Source organism: Toxorhynchites rutilus, chromosome 1 (assembly GCF_029784135.1).
Source record: "Toxorhynchites rutilus septentrionalis strain SRP chromosome 1, ASM2978413v1, whole genome shotgun sequence".
NCBI lineage: Eukaryota > Metazoa > Arthropoda > Insecta > Diptera > Culicidae > Toxorhynchites > Toxorhynchites rutilus.
In genome coordinates, this window is record NC_073744.1 from 174,989,092 (window position 1) to 175,009,752 (window position 20,661).

The 20,661-nt window shown below is 40.1% G+C and overlaps 1 protein-coding gene across 2 annotated transcripts in view; it reads left to right on the forward strand.

Annotated features, from left to right (window-relative positions):
* Positions 1-4,619, forward strand: part of LOC129762256 (uncharacterized transmembrane protein DDB_G0289901-like) — a 29,285-nt gene extending 24,666 nt beyond the window's left edge. For both annotated transcript variants that reach the window (XM_055760349.1, XM_055760350.1), the window contains exon 7: positions 3,436-4,619. In XM_055760349.1, coding sequence (XP_055616324.1) covers positions 3,436-3,806 — 371 coding nt within the window. In that variant the 3' untranslated portion in view covers positions 3,807-4,619. The remainder of the gene's footprint in view (positions 1-3,435) is intronic.
* The last annotated feature ends 16,042 nt before the right edge of the window (positions 4,620-20,661 follow it).

Here is a 20,661-nt window from a genome sequence, read left to right on the forward strand (position 1 = left end):
TCCGGAACGGTGAATTTGTCCTCTGCGGAGAAGAACAACAGGCCCGGCAGCTGACGAAAGTCCGCTTTGACGTAGGTTTCGTCGTCCATTACCAGGCAATGCGGCTTCGTCAGCATTTTGGTGTACAGCTTCCGGGCTCGCGTCTTCCCCACCATGTTTTGCCTTTCGTCGCGGTTAGGAGCCTTCTGAACCTTGTATGTACGCAGGCCCTCCCGCTGCTTGGTCCGCTGGACGAATGAACTTGACAAATTCAGCTTTTTGGCGACATCCCGGACCGAACTTCTCGGATCACGTCTAAACTGCTTAACTACGCGCTTGTGATCTTTTTCACTGACGGAGCATCCATTTTTGCCGTTCTTCACCTTCCGGTCGATGGTTAGGTTCTCGAAGTATCGTTTTAGTACTCTGCTGACCGTGGATTGGACGATTCCCAGCATCTTACCGATGTCCCGATGTGACAACTCCGGATTCTCGAAATGAGTGCGCAGGATTAATTCACGACGCTCTTTTTCGTTCGACGACATTTTTCCAAATTTACGAAAAATTTACAGTGAAGCATGGCCAACGTGATCTATACACTCTTATCTGATTATAAGCGAAAGCTGAAGATATAATTCCTAAAAATTAAATTTCTACAGCGTTTTTTCCGTGATGCAATTTGATGTGACACACCCTTTATATTGGGTAGCCCCCCACCGATTATACCATAGCGGCTCATCAACTGACAGTAGTCAGGTTTGACAGATGCTACGACAGATGGGTTGGCGGCAAGACAACTGTCATCGTCATTATTAGATACGAGTTTGCAAGAGCACGAGTTAGACGCACTTTGTATTGTTCTAAACATTATAGTAAATATATTTTAATTTGTTGTTTGTGAGTTACGCGTTTCACGCCAACGCCAAAACACAACAGACTATGTCCGAGTTTTCAACTTTGCTCTGTCAAATCGAAGCTCAACTCAATTCTCGGCCTTTATACGGTCCTTCTGACGATCCATCGGAATTCGAGCCGTTAACCTCAGGTCATTTGATTATCGACCGTCCTCTGATTGCCATTCCAGAGCCTAGCTATGATGGAATCCCGGTGAATAAATTTTCCATATGGCAGTATTTCCAGAATTTGCGTCGAGAATTCTGGTAGCGCTGGTCTGAAGAATACCTGTTGGAGTTACAGGTCCGAAAAAGGTGGAATTAATAGAAAGATACAGTGGTAGACATTCGTTTAGCCGCACCCTATTTTTCCCCAATATTTTAAAAAATAAGTCAATTCTTTGTGCAGTTTTGTTCATAAAAGACTATTATTGTTTATTTTCATCGAATTCATTCTAAAAAAAAAAGTATAAATTCACTTTTTGTGAATTTATACTTTTCAAATATGTGGAATCAGGGTGGACATTCGTTTAGCCGCATCCTAAAATTTCAATAAAAGAAAATTTGTGCGGCAAATTTCGAGTCCAATCGGAAGCTAATATTTAGTATGTCCACCTCAATTTATGATCACTTTGAAAACTCGATTTGGCATCGAGTAAGACAGCTTATAAAGTGTTGCCATATTGATTATAGCACCAACACTCCTGAATTACTGCCTTGAGACTGGAAATGTTGTCAAATTGTCATCCGTTTGCATAGACCATCTCGGCCAAGTTTCTCCATAGGTTCTCTATGGGATTGCAATCGACTGCAAGCAGGTCATTCAAGAAGCGGAATATCCTTCTCGGCAAACCATGCCTTCGATTGCTTGGAAACGTGGATCTATTCATAATCCTGCTGAAAAAACGACATCTTCGGTAGCGTTATTCTCAATATGGCCAATCAAAACGTCCTCCAGTAATTGAAGATACTGTTCGGAGTTCATTCGGGTTAAAATGAAACAAATGGGAAGCTTGATGTGATAGGAAACGGCTCCCCACACTGTCAAACTTCCGCCCCCAAAGTTTTGCTTCGATCTCACGACATGCCGTTGACTTAAATTGTACCAATAGCAACTGTAACAGTCCGGACCATCCAAATTGAACTTTTTTCGCCGGAAAATGCAACATTTCTCCATTCTAGTTTCCATTCCATGTATTGCCGGGCGAAAATGAGATGGTTCTGCTTATGCGTGGCGGTCAGTTTCGGCTTCCCTTGAAGTTTCTTCCACATGATGTTTGGTGACTTATTCAAGATGCGCGCAATATGCCTCTTCGTTACTGGAACAACCGGTTCTGCCTTAATGTATGAGCAGGACATCGTTTCCTGGTTGCTTCGTGTCTTATTCGACCTTTAAGACGCAAAGTAACTTTGGTGTTCCCATTTGTTGTTCGTTATATCCCATATTTCTGGCACTATTTAGAGAAATTCCGTACCACTTTCTCAGATCGACCAATTTTTGTTACGATCGAGCGATTAGAAAACTTTTGTTCACTGAATATCTTTATTATTTTCCACCCCTCTTCCGTCAATAGAATACCTTTCGCCATTCCTTTAAATTCTACGTAAATCACTAATCTGACCAACTTCTTACGTTGCGCATCTAATATTTATCTTGTAAATTGAACATTCCCAAGTCCCAAGCTAAACGTATGTCTCGGGAAAAAACGACGTTTGAATGTTTATATCCACCGATTCCGCCTTGTGTGTGTATGATTGTGACGCACGTCCTTTCAATAAAATTGACTTAAATATACTACTACTACAGCAAATAAGTATCTCGATAAAAAGAACATTCCGAGTTGTTTTGTAAGTGTTTCAAGTTTTTTTTTTTCAAGTGCTGCTAAACGAATGTCTATCACTGTAACATTCTACCTGGAACAGTGGTAGTTATCAAAGATGATAACTTACCTCCTCAGAAATGGAGGTTGGGGAAGGTCGAATCAGCCTGTTTAGGAGCAGATGAATTGATTCATGTGGTGGATGTTCGAACTAAGGCGGACATATGCGTTGTATTTTCACTCAGGACAGAAAAAATGAACCTCGTATACTGCTGTTGAGGTTGTTGTTGTGGACTTTTTCCGGGGTAGCTATTTTTATGCATAATGACTCGCAGGAGAATCACACGGTATGCGGTTTTTTATATCGAGAAAAACCGTTGTATGTGATATGAGCATTAGGAAAGACTGTTGTCTGCTCGCTAGCTGGTGCGAGATTACATATAATTTTGCAACAAATCCATATAAATCTGAAATAATTGTATCAAAATCCATGAATTTTGTCTACGGTCTTAGAGGCGAATGAACTGAAAAGTTTAAAGCCTCTTTAAATCAACATCATCATCATCATTGTCTACGGATTTGGTTTTTCTCTAAAAATCTAAACTGCGTTCATAATTATTAAGTATTCGGTGTAATTTATGTAATCAGGAAATTGCCAAAACCTTCCAAATGAGTATTTAGTTTTCTACCAGACTACAACTTTTGTCTCAGATTCAATAATAACGTTGAATTTTCTATTCCAGCTTCATCCTCCTCCAGTTCATCATCATCGTCATCATCGTCGTCGTCATCATCGTCATCGGTCGGTTCGCCGAACGGCAAGTACGACAACCTGGGCATCCTGACGCCGGCTACCTCACCGAAGCTAACCCTGGTGGGTGCCGCTGGCACTGTCCAGGAGAACCTTCTGCCAATGACCCCTATCAGCCCTAACGTGAGTGCCAACGCGAGTGGTATCAGCGGCGGTAGCATCATCACCGTTTCCGGCGGTGGAACAGCTGGCGGAGGAGGTGGAGGCGGTGGGACTAATAGTGTGTCGCTGGTAAGTAGTAAAAGTACGGCCGCGCTCTCGGCGGCCACTCTGCTTGGCCAGCTGCACACCGAAGAGACGTAGCCGATACTCAAGAATCTTTTGTTGAGAAAGTGCTGAAATGAGGGGGGAGAAAAGGTTCAGCAGCAGCAGCATGGCATGCACAGCGGTTCTTGGTCTCCGCGCAATTCAGTCACCTTTCGGTTTTTATCCAGGAATACCGCTAAACAATAATACGCTTTCATCTATACCGATACCGATACAAGGTAATCAAATACAGAGATATAAAATTTAGATGATAGAAGCTGTGGGGAAGAAACATACACACACACACAGTTATTAATAATTATCATTATCAAGTTCAGATAGACACACCCATCAGGGCTTTTCAAACGATTATCGATTATATTGAAAACAACAAATTCACTGTTTCATCATATAGATTTATTACTGTGAAATAGTATCAGCCAATCAAACGAGACGGAAGAGAAAAAAACAACTCATAAACACATAATAGCTTGGATTCAGTGCAGGAAATTACCCCGTTTAAATATATAGAAATATAGATACACACACACAAGCACAGCAAGAGAAAAATTGATACAAACTGATGAAAAGTAGGAGCCGCCGCTTCTCTCGTCTGTTACCGGCGGACATTAAACCCTAGTTTATTGGGAAAAAAAATCCGTACTTAAAAACAGGTTGTAGTCAAATGTGCAACAGGAGTAGATGATGTTTTTTGTCCATGGAAAAAACACAACACAATTACTTGTCCGCGTCGTCATCACTGTTGATTTTTATTTTACAATTCAGACGTATGTTTCTGTTTCTTCTGTTTCACACTGTTTTCCTTGGGCATTAGCCGAATAATTAAAAAAAAACATAGTTTTGTCACAACATTCGCCTCAATGCTCGATATTTCTGTGGAAAGCGAAATATGGAAAGGAAAACCCAAACAAACTAAAACAAAAATGTTATGTGAAATACATATATATTAACAATTCAGATCTCAAATTTGTTCGTTCGCTTGTAGCTTGCATACAACCGAATCGATTGGGGAGAAACTTCCGCCCAATGCGGAACAATGAAAGGAAAACAATAATCTTGTGAGCAAGCGATAGGCAAGCATAGATAGCAAAACAAAAAACAAAAAAAGATTGATACGAGAGAGAATGCTAATGATACCAAATCTAAACGTAGGATCGACTCACTTGGAAACACAAGTGCAAGTGGTGAAAAACATAAAATGTTAATACAAAACACTACAATTTCGCACACATAGATGCCGGAAAAGAAGAAGAAGAATAAATGTTTGCGCGGTAGGCAAACAACGTGGGTATCATCATCGTAACGCTTGACACCTGATTATTCAGCCATTCCATGCCAAACCGATATAGTGGTTCTCAGATTTTCGTAAAAAGTGGTAGTTTTGTTCCTTAACGCAAAATATTAGACCCGCATTTTTTTTCAATTTTTCCACTAGCTGACCCGGTGAATTTCGTCCCGCTCAAAATTGATTTTTGATATGAATACTTTGAAACATCTGCGTTTCCTTACTGAGCGAACGTTTGTGGATCGAATCGTAGTACTTCCAGAAGAAGGGCAGTGTCGATTCACCATAGAAACATTTATTGTCCCCTAAGACCTCCACACGCCAAATTCTGCACCATTTGCTTGATTAGTTCTAGAGTTATGCAGAAATTTGTGTTTCATTTGTATGGCAACCACTCCTTAGAGAGGGGGAAGGAGTGTCAGACCACCATAGAAACTTTTGTTGTCCCCCTAAAACCTCCAATTTTGGTTCCATTTGTTCTATTATTTTTCAATTTATGCAGAAATTTGTGTTTTGCTTGTATGTGAGCGCTCCCTTCTTTCAGGAGAAGGAAGTTCTTCAAACCATCATAGAAACATTTCGCTTACCCAAAAACCCTTACATGCCAAATTTGGCTCCACTTGCTTGATTAGTTCTCGAGGTATACAGAAATTTGTGTTTCATACACTAAAACTTGACGTTTCACGCAGTTTGAAGATATTTGGCACATCTTTTATGCGTTTTTGGTTCAAGTACATAATACAGTAGAAAACCGATTACCTTGCGTTACCCGTTACCTTGCCAGACTATTTCGCGGATAATCTGCGTTCTACTGTATTGGTATTCTAAGTGCTTTTTGAATCAAGCCACACCCCAAGTTATTTGAAGTTTTCTGCGGCGAAAATTCGATCCTTGAATTGCTTATTATTTTAAGAATGGTCTTTGCAAGTTTTCGGCATGTGGACCTCTTACGAAAGTCACACTGTCGTCTGCCAAACAACTGTCTTTCACATCAAAATTATGAAGAAGATAACTGCGACATGAGCCTTGGGGTAGACCCATATAACTATTTCTGGCATTTGTCATTATTCAAAATTCCAGAAAGTCCATATCTGTCCAGATTGTCTGACAGAATTTCTTTGGAAACCGATTCGAAATCTATCTCAACACCCAGAAATACAGAAGCCAATTGCTCATTGTGCCCAAAGGCCAGTTGAATATCTGCGGAAAGCAACGCAAATTGTGTAATTGATCGCAAATTATTTGTCTCGTTCCATTGATCGAATCTTCGAAGAATATTTTTTTCCAAAATTTTTCTAAAGCGTGAATGCACGGCAATCGGACGGTATGAGTTATGGTCAGACGTTGGTTTGCCAGGCTTTTGAATTGCTATTACTTTGAGCTGTCTCGTCTTTTCGCGATATTGGGAAGATTTTTTAGAAGAACGAATGTAATCATATCGCTTCCGGGTGAAGAGTTGTTCGATGAGAGAAGAGCTATAGAAAATTCCAGCATCGAGAACGGTCTGTCCAGAGGTCCACCGCTCGGAGACGTTTCTCGAAGAATCTGTTGTGCTGGAACTGAATCCAGACAGACCTTTTTTTGCGAAATCGAATATCCACCGGTTGGAGTATTCTTCACTCTCGATGGTAGATTATGCTATTATGCATGGTGCGAACTAATCTCCGTATTGTGGTTTCACGTGAAAGACCCGTGAAAAAAGTTGCGCCAGTAACCACTTTTTTTGCTTTGACCAATTGTTTCAGATGTATTTCAAGCTTCGAATATTCCTCGAAGTGTGTGGATGTTTCATGTCTACGAAAAGCTCTGAAAGCATCAGATTTTTTCAAATACAATTTTCTGCATTCATTGTCCCAGCCAGGAGGAACTTTTTTTTGTGCATTTATACATCAAATTGACGAAGAATCGATATTCTTCCAATGGTGGAAACATATCTATTGATTCAATACCGATTACTACCGCCTTCGATGTTCCTTGTTAGGTCAAATGGAACTCGAGATGGTTCAGTGGATTGCGGGCCCCATTTGATAGAGATATTGAATGGTAAGTGATCACTACCATGGGGATCATTGATGACCATCCACAGATAATCTGATGGTAGCGGACATGAATACAAAGGAAAATCGACTCAATTTGTGTCGCTTCACCAGTGTTCAAGATAGTCAAGTTGAAATCGTCACAAAATAGCCGCCCTAGTGTCATCATAAAGATCGCCCCACCATGGGAGTTCATGTCATCCAAAATTAGAACTGAGGATGAGAGAATCGAGACTAGATTCCAAAGTTGTCTACGGCTAATGTAAGTATTTGGAGCTAAGACAAGACATGACAACTGGCTTCTCACTCTTCTGTTTGTCTTTTTTCAACCAAGTGCGAGCAACAGGGATGCAGAACCACTCGAGTTTTCAAATGAGATAAAGTTTCTATAGACTATTTTTCCAATGGGGTCTTGAATATTGAAGGTGTTTAATATGAAGTCCACAATGTCCGAAAAATTTATATATCCTCAATTAGACGCGAATTTTCTACGAGAAGATCGAGGAGCAGCGTTTTTATTCCTCTCTCCTTCGAGTAATGTCGTAAAATCCTTACTGCAACCAGGAACTGGCTGAAAAGGAGCTTTCTGAATATTTTTTTTACAATTTTTCCCATACCTTCATTGCCACTCAGGCTAAATCTCAAAAGGTCGATTTTCCGCCAATTTTTTTTTTCGAGATAACAACAAATCTCGGCGTTTTATGCATTTTTAAGTCATTTGGCATTGAAAAAAAAATCGATTTTACAAATTTCCAAGGGGTCTTCGTAGCCTAATTGATTGCGTGTCCGCTTCTAAGCGAACAATCATGAGCTTATCACTCAGGGCCCTCAACTGATCATCTTTGTGTGTTATTCTAGCTACTACGTCCATGCATCAATCATCATGTGATGGTGATCTCAGGCTCTCACTCCACATACGATTGATCTGCTGAATCGGTCACTGGTGCTATTTAATAAACAACAATAGAAGCCTCATAGTCCCGCTGTGTCCAACTGTGAAAATTTCCTTTACCTCCCCCTTGGAATATTTTCGAGGATCAAAAAATCAAAACTTTGGGGGCTTTGAGGCACCCCTGAATCATGTCCAGTTGAGCTGTAATTTTACACAGGTAATTTTTGGTGCCAATAAACAAAATCGGTTGGTTCCTTAAATTCGATAGTTTTTTTCACACCTTCATTGCCTCTCAGGCTCAAAAGTCCCAAAAGGTCGATTTTCGGCCAATTTTTTTCCAAATGACACCAGACCCAATCGACAATCGATCTAACGAGAATATGCTTGTCGCCATTTCCGAATGCGGGTCGGTGGACGACACGGATTACGTCATATCGGCGAGTTGGGGCCACCTCGTTTCCTAATCCTCGTTTGAGGGGGGTTTCGCCCCCATTCCTTTAACCTCAGAATAAATAGTGTTGCTAAATTAATTCATTTTAGAATTATACTTCTTTTTTTTGTATTTTGTGTCATACTCACTGATCATGACTGTTCCTTATGAATGTCTACATAATTTATGGAAGATAGAAGCTCCTGTTATATTTCTTAGTTTGGGTTTGTTCAAATTGTTTACTGAAAACAATCGTTGAACGGTTGCTGAGAAATGTGAAAATGTCAGAAATGTTGGTTTTTTTCAATTGGCTATATTTTTCGCTTTGAAATAATCTGTTAATATTGTTCACCATGCTTAGAGCATAATTCAAGAAGGTTAAATGAATAATCTGGTAACTTATCATCTTACGTTGTTCTTATCTACTTGAACAACCAAAATAAATTCGGAGCGGTTCATAACGTTCCAATATACGTTTCACTACGTGGTTGATGATTTTGGCATTTGAAAAGACTTCTACTCTAAGAGAGTTTAAATTTCAACAAACTTACTGCTTCGTAACGGATTATAGCTGATTTAGGAGTAAATACCCTTACACAACTGCTCGATTCACTAATGCATGTGTTTACATGCATATCATGTACACAGGGCCATAGTATGGCAAACACATTCTAGTGTACAGAAGTCTGGGCACAAGAAAGTATAATTTGGGGGAATAAAACACTTGAAAAAGACGAAAAATAAAAAAGCTGGATAAAACTGTGATAATTTTAAAAGCTGGAGATTTTTTTGCCTTTGGCTGTTTTGCTGGTATGCTTGAAAAAAAACTGGCAATATCCAGGAAAAACTGGAAGGTTGGCAACTCTGTTCCGGGCATTTATATTGCTACGAAAGGGCGGAGAAGAAAAAAAAACTTCACCAACTTCGATGTTATAGCGGAGACTCGAACAATAGACGTCCGTAGTGATCCCCGATAATCGTTCGATTAATCGATTAATCGAATACTTCCTACAGGAATCGATTATTAATCGAACGAATACTGCACAACCAATAATCGAAGCGAACGAATAATTTACGTCGATAAATCGATCCAAACCCAGAGAGAGAAAAACGTAGGACCGCTGCAGTTTTATGCTGAAAATCAATCATCTTTGACGCTCCCCTAAATTCGTAAATGAAGCTCAATGCCGTCAACTCGAATTGAGTTTCGTTTACAAGTTTAGGGGAGCGTAAAATATAATAATTGATTTTCAGGCAGAATGAATATTTTTTTGATTCCAGATGGCTTTCTAGCAAGTGAGAAATATTAGAAATATTAACTAATTATTTCTCTCAGTGTGACGATTAATTGATTAATCGATTAATCGATTATTTGGGGCGATTAATCGTATCGAATAACAAACTGCTGATGAACGATTAATTTCAAAAATCGGGGATCACTATACGTCCGGCTCTTTCAACTGTCGATTGAGGAATGAGGTCCAGTAGGTCCAGCAGAAAGTCATATTTGGAAAAAGGGAAAAGGTAGATTTTTCGGAAATGGACACCCTCGAGAAAAAATAAAAAATACGGCTTCAATAATTTGCGATAAGGAACAAAACTACCACTTTTCACGAAAATCTGAGAACCACTATATCGGTTTGGCATGGAATGGCTGTATTTGTAGATACACTTGGTGTGGAGGAACAGAATAGTGATACGGAATGCGTGGGCAAGAAACGGCGAATGATATATTTTCAGGGAGGAGACCACCTTTCTGTAGTATTGTACATCGTTCACATCTTTTTCCGCCATAGGGCCGTATGATGATGCCATTCGTATATCCGTACACACACATAGGATTTGTGTTGATTAAAATGCTGTGATTTTTATATCCTTCCTATTTTTTAAATCATCTCCCATACTTTTTTTTTTTATTAAATTTGCGTAACATTCGACTCTGTTTACTACCTTCATAAATGTATATATGTACTATATTATCGATTTATTTATGCAGTCCTTTCCCGTGCCCATCCTTCCTCCATTGTTTGAAAACTACTTCCCTGTTAATCTTGTTTACGAAAGTGGGATTTTTACGCCACATCACATCAGCTGACCCCCCGCTAGTATTACTATTGTCAGCGGTTGTAAATTACGGTTGTTTGACCCCTCATCATCGCGAAACCGTCTGCTTTATCCCTTGTACATTTCGTTCTGTAAAAAAAAGTATATAAATGTAAAGATATGATTAACTTGTAAAAAATGTTACCTGTTGGTCGACAACAACCGCTCATCATCGCACCTTTCCCGTCCTTACTTTTGTTCTGTTGTTGGCTATTTAGTAAAAAAAATCACTTTCCGTTTGACCGGGCATTAAGTGCATACAAGCGTGCGTGAGAATATTGAACTAAGATAAACTGCCGTTTATTTGTTAAGACGCGTCCACATTACGCCAATCGGCCTTGGCCGCCCAGTAAAGCCGACTAAAAGTGGACGTACCGCCCGGGCTTGCCGACGTGCCGAAAACCGACTCAAATCAAACCGAACCCAACCCGAAACAAGTGGGTCCGGTTCGAGAAAGTTGAACCAAAACAAAACGAAGTAAATTAGCGTTGACGACATTGTGCTTCGTGTGTTCGTGACGACTTCGTGCATCGGATGGGACTTCGGCTTCGTGCACCCGATGGGGCGTCCACATTACATAACGAACCGAATATTCCGCCTTGTACAGACCGATCGGCATCATTCGGCATGATGTGGACGTGCCTTTATATTCGTGTGTTCGTTCGGTTTTTGGTTCATATTGTGCCCATCCACCAATATGCACGCGCATCACCACGCGCTCTGGTCTCCGATAAGGCTGGTCGCGCAGTGTGGCGTTCAAAATAAACCAAGTTTAATAGTCAAACGAGTAGCGGTAGTAGTGGGAAGAGAAGGATCAGTAATGTCAGCGAAGGGTGGGGCGCGGAAGGAAGGAAATTCACTGAGAGAAAGAGAGAAAGGTTTATTTGAAGCAAATATATTGAACGGGGAAATGTGTGAAAAGAAGGAGATATAAAAGTGAAAACTTTCTAGCTAGTCAAATTTTATGTTGTTAACTGTAATTACGTTTTATCACTATGTAAAACTACGAGATATATAAAGTAAAGATAATCGTAAGCGAGGTAAAGAAACTATTAAATTAAACAAAATATTACTTCTATAATTAAAAGAAAGTCTTAGTCGTCTTTTAAACAAATTACGAGAGTAAATAAGAGGTTTAAATTATTTATTTAAATTAATTGCAAAATACTACAAAACGAAATAAAAAAAAACACAAGCTAATTAGAACTTGTATAAAAACAAATTGCATGAACTACATCTCTGTATGTCATATTTATTGATATGATGCTATAGAAGCGATAGGTCGAATCACTGAGAAACTAAAATAATAAAGCAAACTGAGAAATCACGACGACAGTGGGTTCCGTATTGTATTCGAAACGTCCCTGTTGGCTCATTGTAGGCCGGAGTAGTCACAGGAAAAAGGTACATTTGTCATGTTCCAGATTTGCTAATGTTACCCAAAACGATCCAATTGGTGGAACAAGTTTATGATGACAAGTCAAGCTCTCGTAGTCAAGTTCAAAAGCGTTATACGCGATATTCCAGATGACGAGCTCGACGAAAAACAAACGAGAAACTCGTCCGACTCGACGGATTAAAAGCTAGTGTCTGAACTGTCACAGCCTGACGAGCCGAGTTTGTTTCGATTTATTTAATGATGTTATTAATTGAACATCGGCATTCGTTTTCTTCGCTTTTATTTTTTTTTTAAATATTTGTGACGCTATCTGAATTGTCTGAATAAGGTAAATCTGATGCCATCAATTGTAATTTATAGTCAACTTTCAGTGAAAAAAATGAAAAAAAAACAATTCCCATCAGGTTGAGCGGCTCATTCAACTTATGGAGGAAAATGTGGATATTGACAGAGGCTTTGCAGAGGCGTATGCAGAAGAGAGCTTAAAATCAAGTGAGAGGAAATGGACAAGGAGCTGGATGCACTAGGCGCATTACCTTGCGCTTTGCATCAGAATAGCGAAAAATATATATATTTTTTTCAATCTATTCAATATATTAGGTGTACAGATAAGTTTCGTCGGTTTTACAACAGATGGCGTAACTTCATTATTATTCCAGTGAATCAAATTTCCAGACATTCGCTGGAAAGCCACTGTCATTACGCGTCTTTTAGTATATGTCAACCAGTTGAAGCGTAAACACAGTTTTTGCCACTTCGAATATGTCGAATAACGTACCAACGAGAGTGTTTTTGCGGGGAGTGTTACTTCATTACTTCAATATGAAGAAAAAAAACTGTGGAAAGTCATCGCATTTTGGTGGCAGTTTATGGTGACCTACTCTAACTGAACCGAACGTGTCAGACGTGGTTTGTACGGTTCAAAAGAGGTTGTTTTGACATGGAAGACGAAGAACGTTCCGGACCGTCAAAAAAGTTTGAAGATGAAGAATTGGAGGCTTTACTCGATCAACATCCGTCACAAACGCAACAAGAACTTGCAGATACACTTTGAGTAGCTCAGCAAACCATATCCGATCGTTTAAAAGCAAACAGCATCAACATCGACGACCGCGCAGAATATTCACGGCCAGAAGGTTATGCTGTCTATTTGGTGGGACCAGCTGAGTGTGGTGTACTATGAGCTGCTTAAACCGAATGAAACCATTACGGGGGACCTCTACCGACGACAATTGATGCGTTTAAGTCGTGCACTGAAGGAAAAACGGCCACAATACGAGCAAAGACACAATAAAATTATTTTGCAGCACGACAATACTCGACAGCATGTCGTAAAACCGGTCAAAACATACTTGGAAACGCGCTCCAGACACTGCTCCGTCCGATTTCGATCGATGCAACATGGTTGACCAGCACTTCTCCAATTTTGAGGAATTAAAAAATTGGATCGTTTCGTGGCAAGGGGATCTCGTGAATTGCCAGAAAGATGGGAAAAAGTTGTGACTAGCGATGGGCAATACTTTGAATATTTAATTTGTAACCATTTTTGCAGAATGGAGCATTAATTTTTGAGAAAAAAAAACGAAGAAACGAAGATTAGTGAGGTAAAAAGGTGAAGAAAATAATCCGTATCAGTTTCAAATCCTTGTAGGAAAATATTTTCAGAAAAGGAAAACAAACTTCTGAACTGCAAATAACTCGTGAAGCTTACTGATTATATGTTGTGTTTGCATGGTAGCATCGGCATCAGTCTACGATGATCAATATTTGGACAACAGAAAAGTCATGATATAAATGCTATGATACTTGTTAGAAAGAACTTTGATCTGAATTTGACAAATTTTATGATAAAACTTGCGAAGATTATAATAATCTGCTTTGCAAAGTCTCTCCAGCATCTGAGTATTACTTCGTTGTAGGGAGCAAGCGGGTACATCTAAGAATGTTTGATTGATTGGATTTAATCTCGATTTTATTCACTCAGGGCCTGATTCTCGAATACACTTCACGGTGGAAACGAAATAAACGGCACGCCATTGAATTACGTTTTACGAGTTAGTGAAGTGTCGAAGATAATGATGAGTTTTCAGGCAGAATGAGCACTTTTCAAATAAAAAATCATTAATGAAAATTAACTTCTTCGTATCAAACTGGTATTCAATGTGAGTGGAAAACTTTGTTTTCTTCATGTGATATAATAATCTCATACAAAAATTTCATCTGAAGATAATTTGATATTATAATGATAAATTTAGTGGGAAACTAATCTCGCATCCAGATGTCGACACCGTACTGTTGTCATCGGGAATGGGTTTCATACCGTTTCCACCGTGAAGTGTTTTCGTAGTGTATTCGAGAATCAGGCCCTCAATAAAATTCTTAAAAAAATATTGAATAATAAATGTCCCGTTTTAATCCCTGAACTATTTGGTCAGCCTAATTTTAGCCAGTATTGAAGTGGAAACGTTTATTCGACCATATTTGAGTTTGTTTAGCTCTACTTGGACTGCAAAGCAGATGTTAAAACTCCCGTGTTAAGCGGCCCATAGACGTTCAATATTATGGAGCAATGTGGGTTGTCTGATATTTTGATTGTGACCCCTAGACGGTCAATATTATCGTACAATAATTTGGTTTGTTCAAAAGATTGTACCGTGTGGAGGCGATATTGAAGGTTGTGAAAAATGTTGCACAATCACGAGCACAGACGTACAACTACATTGTGCAAACAGTCCCTGCCGGAATTTCATGAAGTCAATATGTTGAGTGAAGATTTGTGCTGCGTGATAATTGCCGTGGCCGCTAGTCGTAAAAAAGGAAAGAAAAAAGGCCCTCAGACTGGTAGAAAATGAAGATCTGAAGTTTTTAACCTCAGTGTCACCTCAGTTTACTATTGTCGCAAAGTCGCCAAGGTCTGAGTCTTTCGAAAACCGTAAAATCAACCAAGTGCATGGAATCGGAGTTTTGAAAAAAATGCCAAATGTCTTCAAATTGCATGAATCGTAGAGATCTACTGACATCTCGATATTTGTTATCATCTAAATCTCAAAATTTGTTTTTTGATAATATAACTTGAGTTATTGAACGGTTTTCATAAAAACTGAATCAGCATTCTACGTTACTTGACAATGGAATCAGCCTGTACCTCGACCCATGCCTCGGCCACTCAAAACATAGCATCCCTAGCATCCCTAAGGTTGATTCACTTAACCATCTCATGACCATTTGAATAATATTTTGGCCCATGAGCCCCTTGCACATTTTTTTCGGTTATCAAAACATTACCCCTCCCCACAGGGGACGCCAGACAATTTGTGGCTACAACACTGCAATATACAAATTAATAAGTGCAAATCATAAATAGTTTACGTTTACCAAGAGATTTTCTTTCAATTTTTTTATGATTCGATTATCCGGAGTGAAATAAAATCAACATTCCGGATAATCGAGTCCGACTTGTATTTCAAAACATTTTTTAAAAACTCACCATTATAATAGAAAATTATTATCAGACACAATATTAGTTCAATATTATTTCACAAGCTGCGAGAAAACGTATTACTCTATCACATAGAATACATATTCGGCACGAAAAAGTAAATTATCATTCATAATGTTTATTTTAAAAGTGTGTTCATTTCATTCTCAAAATGCATTATAACATTCCTTTTCCAAATGGTGCAACACGAAGTCAATGCCGTCAACGCAGATAGGCAGTGGCGTAGCGCGACCGGATGACACCCGGGGCGGGTATCTTGAGTGTCACCCCTTCAATCAAACCTGGTTGAAAAAATAGTCTTTGCCACCAGAGTCAAAGACTTTGTTTTCGTTCTCTAATGGAAAATCTAATTTTCCGAGCCAAAAAACTTATTTATTATAACATTAGATGAAATGTACAAGAAATCACAAAATCTCTCGATCAATGCTTCATCATAGCATTATAGGAAGATCTTTCGCCTAGACTGCTTACCTGATGACGAATTCTTCTTCGAATAGCAAATTCGAAATCTTAAATTTAAAAAAAAGGCTTTCGAATGGTCTTTTGGGCTAGACTGTTCCTTTTGAGAAAACGAAAGAAAATTCCAGTGCATTCTGTCTGGTCATAGCGTTGCCCAGAGTTAAACCATTGTTTATAAATAGTTCAGCGTTAGATCTACTTCACGTAGTACACTGCACTAGAAGTACAGACAACACAGAATTATGAACACACTGCTGGAAGAACGGACTGCACTTGATCTAGTATTCGAGATCCCGGCAGGGTCGTACAAAACTTCAATGACTGTGATCAGACCATTGTAGTCCACATAAATTGGTTTCACGGCATTATAATGAGCCCTCCATTGAATTCGTGACTTTTTTGCCATCACACCTGTGTGGATTCTAAGCCACATCTCAGTTAAAACTGCGAAAAACTAGTAAGTTCTAAAAAATGTCGAACACTATAGATTCTCAGAAAAAGCATGTTGTCCTCAAAAGTTTACAAGGTGGTCTACAAACCGTATGAATACGGCTTTTTTTGTTTTGCTTTCTCAATAAAATCTGAACTTCATCAATCGATCCTGACATCAAGCGTTGTCGAGAATTGTTAACGGCCCTTCATGAAATCTTTAGTCCCGTTTCTTTTAATGAAGGATGTCGTTAATCGAATCACTAGAGGCGAATGAAGCTTCAAGTTTAAAGTCTCTGTATAAAGGGTGTGTCACATCAAATTGCATCACGGAAAAAACACTGTAGAAATTTAATTTTTAGGAATTATATCTTTAGCTTTCGCTTATAATCAGATAAGAGTGTATAGATCACGTTGGTCATGCTTCACTGTAAATTTTTCGTAAATTTGGAAAAATGTCGTCGAACGAAAAAGAGCGTCGTGAATTCATCCTGTGCACTCATTTCGAGAATCCGGAGTTGTCACATCGGGACTTCGGTAAGATGCTGGGAATCGTCCAATCCACGGTCAGCAGAATTCTAAAACGATACTTCGAGAACCTAACCATCGACTGGAAGGTGAAGAACGGCAAAAATGGATGCTCCGTCAGTGAAAAAGATCACAAGCGCGTAGTTAAGCAGTTTAGACGTGATCCGAGAAGTTCGGTCCGGGATGTCGCCAATAAGCTGAATTTGTCAAGTTCATTCGTCCAGCGGACCAAGCAGCGGGAGGGCCTGCGTACATACAAGGTTCAGAAGGCTCCTAACCGCAACGAAAGGCAAAACATGGTGGGGAAGACGCGAGCCCGGAAGCTGTACACCGAAATGCTGACGCATTGCCTGGTAGTGGACGATGAAACCTACGTCAAAGCGGACTTTCGTTAGCTGCCGGGCCTGTTGTTCTTCTCCGCAGAGGACACATTCAGCGTTCCGGTGGAGATTCGCAAGCAGAAACTATCCAAGTTTGCCAAAAAGTACATGGTGTGGCAAGCGATCTGCTCTTGCGGAAAGCGGAGCGCCCCCTTCGTGATGACCGGCACGGTAAACGGGCAGGTTTACCTTAAGGAGTGCCTACAGAAGCGCTTACTACCACTATTGAAGCAGCACGAGGGCCCGACCATCTTCTGGCCGGATCTCGCTTCGTGTCACTATTCAAAGGACGTGTTGGAGTGGTACGAAGCCAACGGGGTCACCTCCGTGCCAAAGGAAATGAACCCGCCCAACGCGCCGGAGCTTCGCCCAATAGAGAAATATTGGGCGATTATGAAGCAGGCCCTCCGGAAGAACCCAAAAGTTGTCAAATCGGAGGCGGACTTCAAGAGAAAATGGATTTCTGTTCAAAAAAAAAACTACAACCTGACGTTGTACAGAACCTTATGGACGGGGTAAAGAGGAAGGTGCGAGCATACGGGCTTGGGCTCGAAGTATGAATAAAAAGAAAATGCCAAAAGTTGTTTAATAGTTTTTATTTTACTGTCTAAAATTTTCAAAAGGATCGGTCTACTGGGCGAATTTCTACAGCGTTTTTTCCGTGATGCAATTTGATGTGACACACCCTTTAATATAAGGAAAGCTTTCGACCACCGAACCCACTCTGCACCGATCATCAGCTTTACTGATGATGGCGAGAGTGGAGGAACTCACTCTCACTTAAACTATCTACTATGATAGAGAACTCAGATGGCTTGGGCTCGCAGTCAGTTGATTCAGCTCAGTTCTAATAAAGATCTTGTAACGATCAGACGTATTTTGTCAACTTTGCTTGTTACTTGTTCATCGTTAGTAAATCTTTAATAAATTGTATCCGTATTGTGCGTATCACGTGTTTCTTGTTTCAACTGTAACCGTAATCCAGTGACCTTTTTATCGAAAATTGTACAGTCTCCATAAAATAAACAATGAAGAATAACTAACGGCTGACGTTGATTCAAAATGTTGAAAGCTTTTTTTTTCGAAACAATATAATATTATGTTGAGGAAGCATAGTATGAAGTAGCATCGCCCAGGAGCTGATGATCGACCATACAAAAGTGTCAAACTATTTGCGCAAAGCTGGATTCAAAAAGAAGCTCGATGTTTAGTTGTGACAAAAATTAACACCAAAATATGTTGGGTCGAGTTTCCATCTGAGAAGCTTTGGCCAAACAGAATGTGATCGATCCATTTCTTAAACGGATGGCAACTGAGGATGAGAAATAGGTCACATACGACAATATTGTGCAAAAATGATCGTGGTCAAGGCAAGGTGAAGCAGCCCAAACGGTGGCCAACCCAAGATAAGCGGCTAGGAAGGTTCTACTGTGCTTTTGGTGGGACTTGAAAGGAATAATTTATTATGAGTTGCTTCCGTATGGTCAAACAATCAATCTAGATATCTATTGTCAACAACTGGGCCGTTTGAAGCTAGCGATTTACCAGAAACGGCCGAAGTTGGCCAACAGAAAAGGTTGAGTTCCATCAGAATAACGCAAGGTCATACACGTCTGTAGCGACTTACCAGAAACTCCGGAAGCATGGTTGGGAAGTTTTAATGCATCCACCATCTAGTTCGGTCCTGGCACCAAGCGATTACCACCTTTTTTTTCGTATTGAAAATCTTCGAGAGTGATAAGAAATGGAGATCAAGAGAAGATTATGAAATTGCATTTGCGACCCGGATATGTGTGACGCTATTACTTACTGTGTGTCAGTATATAAATGCCCTAAGCTTCTTCTTCTTAAATGACACTAACGTTCCTAGAGGAACTTCGCCGTCTCAACGTAGTATTACTTGCGTCAATTTTACTAGTACTTGGTTGAGATTTCTATGCCAAATAACACGCCTTGAGTGCATACTGAGTGGCAAGCTCTAGAATAACGGGTGTTAAATAAAAAATGAGAATTTTTCCAACCACATATAAAAAAAATTTTTTTTATCGATTTCAGTATTTTTTATTAATAACATAATGTATTTTCTTCAAAAAAATGTCAGTGAATGTTTGAGTAAGGGCCGTGGTCTGTTGTTTGACGCAACTTTGTCGCGATGCTCTCACAAGAACGTTGTACAGCACTTTGTTGGGTTACGATCTTTCGGCACGAACGGTATCTTTTTCTCCGCAAGATACGCCAGCGTCTTCTTGGCGTAATGGGAAGACGCCTTGTCCGGCCAGAAGACGTACTTCCCATCAGCGTGATGCTCGTTCAGGAACGGCAGCAGGATTTTATCGAGGCACTCTTCTCGATAGATTTGTTGGTTGATTGCCAGACCGCTCGGCTTAAACCAAGGCTTTGAAATGCCCTGGTCGGAAATGACGATGTACAACATAACCTTTTTTTCAAACTTGTGCTTGAACTTGTATTTCACTTCAGGCGGTGTGGATGACTTGTCGCTGGAGTAGTAATTATCATTTCCTGGAATATGCGTTTTGAACAGCGGAAAATTGCTTTCGTCGTCCAGAACGAAAGACGTCCCGCGGTATTTTTTGGTCATCCACCGACACTGTGATTTAACCGTCTCAATCAGCTCCTCCGTGTACTCCGGCGACCTCGTCTTCTTCCTGCAGACGATTCCTTCCATCTTGAGGGTCCGATGGATCAATACGTGGGAGCAGCCATATATCCGACCGGCGTCACGCAGGCTGGTTGCATCCTTGTTGTCAAACAGTTTCTTTAACGATGTCTTCCTCTGCTTCGTCATTATCGTCACCGGACGACCACTTCCGACCTTCCGCTCAACGTTCAGGGAACCCAGGATACGATATACCGTACTGACAGGTGCTTTTTCTTCCTTAAAATGTGCCACCGTGAACTTTTTTCCTTGCTGGAAATGCGTTTCCTAGAACCGTACAATGCGTTCGCGGAGCACGTGCTGTTTCGACGCCATCTTTGCTTTGACTAAATTCAAACTAGCAAAACCAAACACGCCTATTGTTTCTAGGGAGCCCAAAGTGCAATTTTCTTGGAGAATGAAAACTTTACGCTCTTTATTTGAGTTACTGAAAGGTTTTGAAAAAATTCTCATTTTTTATTTAACACCCGTTACGCGTGACCACAGTGCAAGTCGGAGCAAATTTCTTTGACGAAAAATTCCCCCTACCAGAACGGGAATCGAACCCGAACCTCCGGCATGTTAGGTGTGATGCTAACCACTCGGCTACGGGAGCACTAAATGCCCTAAGCGTGCTCATGATAATAACGCGCGCATGAGATGTTTAATTCAAAGGACCGCTAGGAACCAACTGAAAGGATATTGAACAATATTCTTCTTCTTCTTTGTTTTAAGGGGCTTTAAACTTTGCAGTTCATTCGCCTCTAAATTTGAACAATATTGCCAACAGACGGC